This window comes from Pelodiscus sinensis, chromosome 9, assembly GCF_052426305.1.
Source record: "Pelodiscus sinensis isolate ZL-2025 chromosome 9, ASM5242630v1, whole genome shotgun sequence".
NCBI lineage: Eukaryota > Metazoa > Chordata > Testudines > Trionychidae > Pelodiscus > Pelodiscus sinensis.
Window position 1 is genome coordinate 16,257,926 of NC_143060.1, and position 9,045 is coordinate 16,266,970.

Sequence of the window (9,045 nt, forward strand, 5' to 3'; positions counted from 1 at the left end):
TTAATCATTTAAATGACTATACGCTAATATCCCTAGCAAAGATAACAGTGTACAGCTGCTCCCCGAGTTGCGAACGGTCGAGTTACAACCGTTCGCACTTACGACCAAAGCTCCCATGGAGCGGTCGTAAAGGCGGTCCCCGAGTTACAAACGTGACCTGCGCTTATGATCAGTGCGGTCACGGGTAACTCAATGGGGTCCGAGTTACCAACGGATCGAGTTACGGCCAAGTGTTTGGTCCGTAACTCATTTGTAACTCGTAGAGAGGCTGTAGAATGTTACCACCAGAGCTGGAGCTTGGGCTCTGAAACTCATGAAAGGGTGGGCCTCTGGACACAGGCTCCTTCTTGAATCAGAACATCCACATCGCTATTTTTATCCCCACAAGAGCCTGAGTCAATTGAGATAGACTCTGAAACTTGGTATAGCACATATTTTACTGCAGTATAGACATACCCTATGAGACTAGCCAAAGCCTGAAGAAGCTGAAGGTTGTAGAGTGGCTAAGCAAAGGACTGAGCAAGTGTCCTCTCTCATACTTCCATGTTCTAATTGCTAGACCACAGTGCTTCATGGTCAAGTTCAGTAAACACCAATCTCTTTAAAAAGAAACCACTGTGTAGCTACTTTCTACTGAAACAGAATTTTATTTTGCCCTAGGAAAGGAACAGACATATAAGCAATTTGATAAAAGGATACTCTTCTTCTAGCAACATCTTCTCAATGACGGCCCTGTTCTCTTCACTAATGTTGCTATCCAGTGTCCATGGCTGGAAATGACAGATATTTTTCAATTATTTTCTTTGACACGCAAATATTTAATACTTCCTCTAAAACAAAACGAAGCACAGCTTGATTTTTTTAACAAAAGATAAATACATTAATGTAGGGGTTCTCAAACTTGTGATACCGCGACCCCCCTCTCAGTTGCTAGCGAGCCCCCTCTAAGGTGTTCGCAACCCCCCTCTAACTTGCTCGTGACCTCCCGGGGGGTCGGGACCCACAGTTTGAGAAACACTGCATTCATGCATTCAAGTGGCTAGGGAAGAAATATAAAGTTTTGAAAAGATGTACCATTAATTTAAAACAAATCAAAAATCCTTTATTTCCTATATATTACTTACAAGGCCATTATCTGTTCTCCAAGATGAATCAAGATAGTGATCTTGCAATAAGCCAGAAGCTATGTTTTCATAGTCTCTGTAATAAAAATTCCAATTATTTTTAAGAAGGGGAAAAAACACTTGCCTTCAATAATGCAAACACTTTGCAAGAAAATAGATAACCTAATCAGAATTAACATTAAAATCTGGACTCATATAATGCTAGTTTATGCGTATTCATTGACATAATGGCACAGAAGCAGATTCTATAATTAAAAAGGGTCACTTGTATTTTGCTAGCTTATCATTAGACAAAGTGTAAATGACTCCCTCACGGAAAAGGACCTAACTTTTATTTTTTTAATATATACATACATACATACATACATTCTCTCTCTCTAAATTGTGCTTAAACTATCAGCAAAATCAACTTCGTTTTACTGAAAAGTTAAAATTTTCTTCCAAAGGAGATTCAAAAGAAAGTGGGATCAAAGGTATGAAGTATAAATATATAACAGAAACACCAGTCTCTCATAGTAGTTAGAAGACAGACATTTCATTTTAAGCTGTCACTGCTTTCTGGCATGATCCTCATTTAACCTCTCTGTGCCTCAACTGACCCATCTGTAAAACAGGAATAATAATCCCTATGGTAAAGGCCCAAGATCTCTGAGGGAGATCTGCTATTACAGGAAATACCTAAGGAAAATCAAATATCAGTCTTTAATTAACCAAGCTGGTAACCAACACATGTATCACAGTATACAGTTGTGTACCTCATGTCATTAACACTAAACATTTCAGAAAAGTCCTATGGTTATAGAAGCTCTCATTTTAGCATGGTGTGTATGCTAAGTAAACTAATGGAAGCTGAAGGAACACTTTGGACTATTAAGCTGTCCCCTCTCCCATCTGCATTAATTAAGAAAGGAACTGTATCAGAGGAATATGCACAATTCTTAAGAGAACTGTTTGGAAAATATTACGTATTCTTAAAAGCTTTCAAATTCTGTTAGAAATTGATAAATATTCTGAAAGTATTCAGAGTTTATTCTTCATACAAAGAGCAGTATGTTAAACGTTAACATTTGATTCACTTAGGACCCATCACTTGAGGCTGATAATGAGGGTAAAGTACTATCACCTTCCCCTAAGCATAAAAATTGCCCTGAGATTACTCAGAGGTCATTGGGTTCTCACTGCATGTAAGCAAAATGCTAAAGATCCTGGACTTCCTGTGATATCTTAAAAGTAAGTATCAGTAAAGTTTTTTAAACTTCACAGAATCATTGAAATTAAGAGATGGAGGAAAAAGTATTAGCTCATTTACTGCAACATCTTGTCACTGCAGGATTATTTTATCTGTCATTACTTTGTCCAGTCTTCTCTCTCTCAGAGCAGGTCTATACATAAAAACAGCAGCAGAATAGCTGCACTGCTGTAGCACTTCATTGATAAGTGTACTATGCTTCTCTGGTCAGTGTATCCCACTTCTTTCAGATACAGTAGCTATGCTGACTACATTAGGGGTTAAGTCAGTATGATTGTGTCACTCAGAGGTGTGGATTTTTCACATCCTAAGCAGTATAGTTATACTGTTGTAAGATTGCTGTCTAGTCCTGGGTTCAGTGAGGAAATACCATAACCCTGGGGAAATTACCATACAGACTGATATTTTACTGCTGGAAAACATTCCCTGACATTTAGCATAAGATTTTCTTAGTTCTACTTAATTACTGGGAAATTCACTCCTCTTTGAAAAACAGTTATTAGCTACTCCTGAGGAGCCCCGTGCCATTCTGTGTTACTGCCTATGTATCAGAGGCAAGAATGTGGGGAGCCAGGCGAGAGCTGGTCCACAAGGGGAGTCAGTTTAAAAACCAGCTCCCCTCATCGACTGGCTATTGCCCTGTGCCGTGCCTCTGATAAAGAGGCAGCTACATAGGATGGCAGCAGCAGCCCCTGGCCTGGAGGGGGGGGGGGAATGTTTCAGAACTACTGGACTTGGCACGAGCCAAGCTGCCTGCTTACGAGGCTCCTAATACACTTTAAATGCAGAGCCACAGCGGGGTTAGGTCCCAGACTCAGCATGAGCCAGGACTAAGTCAGGCTGCTGGCCAACCTGCTAAAAAAATGTACTGGAGGGAAATGTGTGTAGTCTATAGCATTCATCTATAAGCTTTTGCTTATCATTAATCAACTATTCTATTACATCCCTACATTGTGTCTTGGACTACACTGAGAAATTACATTGGTAAAGATAGGTCAGAGGTGTGAAAAAACACCTCTATTTCAACAAAAACCCAGTAGTTGCAACCATATTGACAAAGGAAGGCTTCTATTGATGTGGCTAACTTTGTTCAGGGAGATGGTGGTCTATCCTGACAGAAAAACCTCTGACCGTATCTATACTTCAGGACTATGCTACATAGCTATTTGTAATCTCTAATGTAGCTATATTCTTCATCCCAAAATTGCTTTGGAGAGCTCAATATAGATACAGAAGAGGGGGCAGTGAGTTATACGGATCCATGAGGCCCAGGCACCAGGAATATTCCTGGTCCAAGAGTCCTGGTCCAGCAAAATTTGGGGCTTAGTCTCTTCCTTAGTCCCACCTGCCATCCCTGGGCAGTGTAGTGGGGCTAGAGTGGCTTCCTGCCTGCTCACTCCTTTCTGCAGCCTGGGGGGAGAGGCAAGATGTCTTTACAGACTGCTCATCCCTGAGCACCCCTGTGGGCAATGGGAACAGGGGGAGCAGTGCCTGCAGGCAGCAGCACACAGAGACCCTCCCCCCCCACACATCCCTCCTGCCTAAGAACCACTGCCAGAGAGGAATACCGCAGGTAAGCCACAAATGGACAGGTCGTGTTCAGCTTTGCCAACTCTTGCTGTATTTTTCATAAAGCCCCAGCTGCTGGTGTCTGAGCTCAGTATCTCTGCTATCCATAGAGGGGCTTACAAGTGCTTTGGAAGACAAGGTCATAATTCAAAATGATCTGGACAAACTGGAGAAATGGTCTGAGGTAAATAGGATGAAGTTTAATAAAGACAAATGTAAAGTACTCCACTTAGGAAGGAACAATCCGTGTCACATATACAGAACCAGAGAGTACTACAGAAAGATCTAGGGGTCATAGTGGACCACAAACTAAATATGAGCCAAAAATTTCACACTGTTGCAAAAAAAAGCAAACATGATTGCGGGATACATTCACAGGAGTTTTGTGAGCAAGGCGTGAGAAGGAGGAGAGAATGTTCTCCTTGAGCTCTGATGATAGGACCAGAAGCAATGGGCCTGAATTACAGCAAGGGAGATTTAAGTTGGACATTAGGATGATCTAGATCAGTGGTTCCCAACCTTTCTTTTGCCGGGGACTGGCAAAGCAATTCATAAACCTTTGGCGGACCGGTAACATTTTTGTATTTGCATATTCATTATGCAAATAATGAATATGCAAATACAATACTGCCTAACCGCCTAGCCCCAACCCAACCTCCTGCTCCCCTTTAACCCCCACCCCTACACCCTATGTCCTTTGCCCTTTTAACTTCTGAGCCCGATAGCCCATGCCAACACCCTCTTGCCCCATGACCCCAGTGCACCCTCACCCAACACCTCTTAGACCTCAAGCCAATATTCCCCAAAGAAGGCTTGCCCCTCCTCCCCCAGGGAAGACTGGCTGCTACCACAGTGCATAAAGAAGGAGCGGCTGTTGGTGACCCACACTCTCCCTCCTCCTTCATGCCTCCTCCCCCCCAACATGCAGGTCTTTACACCCCCATGGGTAGAGGGGGCAAAGCGCAGAGCTCCAGCTGGCCACCATTACTGATGGAGAGGAAGGGAGGCGACTCCTCCTGCAGCTGCCTCAGCATCACGGCTAGCAAAAGCGGCTGCGCAGGCAGAGTGCGGAGCCCCGGCTGGCTGCCATTCCTGAGGGAAGAAGGCTCTGCCTCCTCCTCCACCGCCTCAGCCCTAGTACTGCCAGCAGCAAAAGCACCGGGTGGGCAGGGGGAGCAGTCGTTGGCGACATGGGCACTCCCTCCGCCTACCCGCCCTGCCTCCCCAAGCGCAGAGCAGGGAGGAAGGCACCTGCTGCTCCACCTCCTCCTGCTGTGCCTCAGCCCCCCTGGCTGCCAGAGAGACGAACAGCTGACGTAAGCTTCGGCAGCTGCCACAGCCCGGCAGCCAGGGGGCTGCGATCCAGCAGGGGTCCGCGGACCGGCGGTGGGGAACCACCGATCTAGACGGTGCGTGGCCCTGCCGAAAGGGGGAACTGGCCTCCCAAGGGCCCTCCCCGTTGTCGGTCTCTCCAGCAATGCGAAGGGAAGTTTCTGGTTTGAAAACGGGACCCGAGCGCCCGCCCGGGCTCAGACACCAGCCAGCAGGCCCCCGGGCTGCCCGCCCCGCACCCCAACTCGCTTCTTTCACGCCGGTGTCAGGACGCGGCGCCGTGCGGCCCCCTCAGGCGCACAGCGCTCTCCAGCGGGGTGACGGGCGCGCCGCGGCGCAGAGCCCGGGGGAGAGGCCGGCTCCCTCCGCCGCGCCGCTCCGAGCGAGGGGTGCCCGGGGCCTGCAGCGAGCCGGCTCGCCCCACAGAGTCTCCCCGCGCGCGCGGGCGGCGCCTCAGGGGGAGGAGAGCTGAGCGCTCCCGGGGGCGGAGTCTCCCCCGCTCGCTCACCCCCGCAGCGCCCCGCCGGCCGCGGCCGCATCCCCTTCGACGTCCACGTCCGCCTCCTCCGCCGCCGCCGCCATGGCTCCGCCGCCCTCGGGTCGCGCGAGAGAGGCGGGGCCGCGGCGCCCCGCCCCCTCCCCTGTCCCTCGGCGCCGCTGAGCAGGCGCAAAACGTGGAGCAGGCGCAGGACGACGGTTGAAGCCGCGGCCCGACTCTTCCTGCTTCGCTTCGCCCTCAGTCAGTATCTGCGGCCACCGGGCGGCGCAGCGGGGGGGGAGAGCCGTGAATGGAAGAAGGGATCAAAGGGGCAAATACCATGGAGAGAGGGGGGAGAAGGGCCAGTACCATGGGGGGGGAGAGGGGAGAAGGTCAAATACCATGGGGGGGAGAGGGGGGAGATGGGCAAATACCATGGGGGGGAGAGAGGGGGGAGATGGGCAAATACCATGGGGGGGGAGAGGGGGGAGATGGGCAAATACCATGGGGGAGAGAGGGGGGAGAAGGGCAAATACCATGGGGGGGGGAGAGGGGGGAGATGGGCAAATACCATGGGGGGGGGGAGAGGGGGGAGATGGGCAAATACCATGGGGGGGGAGAGGGGGAGAAGGGGAAATACCATGGGGGGGAGAGAGGGGAGAAGGGCAAATACCATGGGGGGGTTGAGGGGAGAAGGGCAAATACCATGGGGGGGGAGAGAGGGGAGAAGGGCAAATACCATGGGGGGGTTGAGGGGAGAAGGGCAAATACCATGGGGGGGGAGAGGGGGGAGAAGGGCAAATACCATGGGGGGGAGAGGCGGGAGAAGGGCAAATACCATGGGGGGGGAGAGGGGGGAGATGGTCAAATACCATGGGGGGGGAGAGGGGGGAGAAGGGCAAATACCATGGGGGGAGAGAGGGAAGAAGGGCAAATACCATGGGGGGAGAGGGGGGAGAAGGGCAAATACCATGGGGGGGAGAGGGGGGAGAAGGGCAAATACCATGGGGGGAGAGAGGGAAGAAGGGCAAATACCATGGGGGGGGAGAGGGGGGAGAAGGGGAAATACCATGGGGGGGAGAGAGGGGAGAAGGGCAAATACCATGGGGGGGTTGAGGGGAGAAGGGCAAATACCATGGGGGGGGAGAGAGGGGAGAAGGGCAAATACCATGGGGGGGTTGAGGGGAGAAGGGCAAATACCATGGGGGGGAGAGGGGGGAGAAGGGCAAATACCATGGGGGGGGAGAGGGGGGAGATGGGCAAATACCATGGGGGGGGAGAGGGGGGAGATGGGCAAATACCATGGGGGGGGAGAGGGGGGAGAAGGGCAAATACCATGGGGGGGGAGAGGGGGGAGATGGTCAAATACCATGGGGGGGGAGAGGGGGGAGAAGGGCAAATACCATGGGGGGAGAGAGGGAAGAAGGGCAAATACCATGGGGGGAGAGGGGGGAGAAGGGCAAATACCATGGGGGGGAGAGAGGGAAGAAGGGCAAATACCATGGGGGGAGAGGGGGGAGAAGGGCAAATACCATGGGGGGGGAGAGGGGGGAGATGGGCAAATACCATGGGGGGGAGTGGGGGGAGAAGGGCAAATACCATGGGGGGGTTGAGGGGGGAGATGGGCAAATACCATGGGGGGGAGAGAGGGGAGAAGGGGAAATACCATGGGGGGAGAGGGGGGAGAAGGGCAAATACCATGGGGGGAGAGGGGGAGAAGAGCAAATACCATGGGGGGGAGATGGGGGAGAAGGGCAAATACCATGGGGGGAGAGGGGGAGAAGGGGAAATACCATGGGGGGAGAAGGGGAAATACCATGGGGGGAGAGGGGGGAGATGGGCAAATACCATGGGGGGGAGAGGGGGGAGATGGGCAAATACCATGGGGGGGAGTGGGGGGAGAAGGGCAAATACCATGGGTGGGAGAGGGGGGAGAAGGGCAAATACCATGGGTGGGAGAGAGGGAAGAAGGGCAAATACCATGGGGGGAGAGGGGGGAGAAGGGCAAATACCATGGGGGGGAGTGGGGGGAGAAGGGCAAATACCATGGGGGGGGAGAGGGGGGAGATGAGCAAATACCATGGGAGGGGAGAGGGGGGAGATGGGCAAATACCATGGGGGGGAGAGGGGGGAGATGGGCAAATACCATGGGGGGGAGAGGCGGGAGATGGGCAAATACCATGGGGGGGGAGAGGGGGGAGATGGGCAAATACCATGGGGGGGAGAGGGGGGAGAAGGGCAAATACCATGGGGGGAGAGAGGGAAGAAGGGCAAATACCATGGGGGGAGAGGGGGGAGAAGGGCAAATACCATGGGGGGGAGAAGGGGGAGAAGGGCAAATACCATGGGGGGGGAGAGGGGGGAGATGGGAAAATACCATGGGGGGGAGTGGGGGGAGAAGGGCAAATACCATGGGGGGGGAGAGGGGGGAGATGGGCAAATACCATGGGGGGGAGAGGGGGGAGAAGGGCAAATACCATGGGGGGGAGAGGCGGGAGAAGGGCAAATACCATGGGGGGGGAGAGGGGGGAGATGGTCAAATACCATGGGGGGGGGAGGGGGGAGAAGGGCAAATACCATGGGGGGGGGAGAGAGGGAAGAAGGGCAAATACCATGGGGGGAGAGGGGGGAGAAGGGCAAATACCATGGGTGGGAGAGGGGGGGAGAAGAGCAAATACCATGGGGGGGGGGGAGAGAGGGGAGAAGGGGAAATACCCTGGGGAGAAGGGCAAATACTCAGGGGAGGAGGGAGAAAAGGGTAAATACCCAGGGCGGGGGAAAGAGAGGAGATCAGAGGGGCAAATACCAACAAGAGTCGGAAGAGAGGGATAAATGCCATGGGGAGGGGGAAAGAGAGGGGCAGAACGAGGTGCAGCAGCACAGCTTTGTTGCTAACTGCCCCCCATACCGTCTTCTCCAGCCCACCCTAAGATGTTCATCCCCAACTGAACATCCAACAATGGCCTCCTTTCAAAATAGGTCTCCTCCCAGTTCACCATCCCAGTCTTCTCCCTACCTCTGCCACATCTTGCTGACTGCAGGCACTGGGTAGAAGTGCTGCACAAAGTGACTGCAGAGCACACAGTGCAGTTCACCAATGCTCCACTTGGAGCTGTTTGAATCCTAAATCAGAGTCATCACTGTGATGAAAGTGTCAAAGTCTTGGAAGTAAATTAGGCTTCTGGCAGGTTTAGGAACTGCTCTGGTCTATGTTATTTCCAGTGGATATAATTAGAGTAGTGCAAACTTCTGAGATAGGCATTTGTAAAGGAGCATGCACAGAGAAGTCCTGT

At 51.9% G+C, this 9,045-nt stretch overlaps 1 protein-coding gene across 4 annotated transcripts in view; it reads right to left on the reverse strand.

The window, feature by feature from the left end:
• Window positions 1-5,936, reverse strand: part of MYSM1 (Myb like, SWIRM and MPN domains 1) — a 47,011-nt gene extending 41,075 nt beyond the window's left edge. For all 4 annotated transcript variants that reach the window (XM_075936088.2, XM_075936087.2, XM_075936084.2 and 1 more), the window contains exons 1-3: window positions 5,783-5,936; window positions 1,125-1,200; window positions 700-770 (exon numbers count right to left, since the gene is read on the reverse strand). In XM_075936088.2, the coding sequence (XP_075792203.2) occupies window positions 700-770; window positions 1,125-1,200; window positions 5,783-5,856 (221 nt within the window). In that variant the 5' untranslated portion in view covers window positions 5,857-5,936. The remainder of the gene's footprint in view (window positions 1-699; window positions 771-1,124; window positions 1,201-5,782) is intronic.
• Window positions 5,937-9,045: the final 3,109 nt, after the last annotated feature.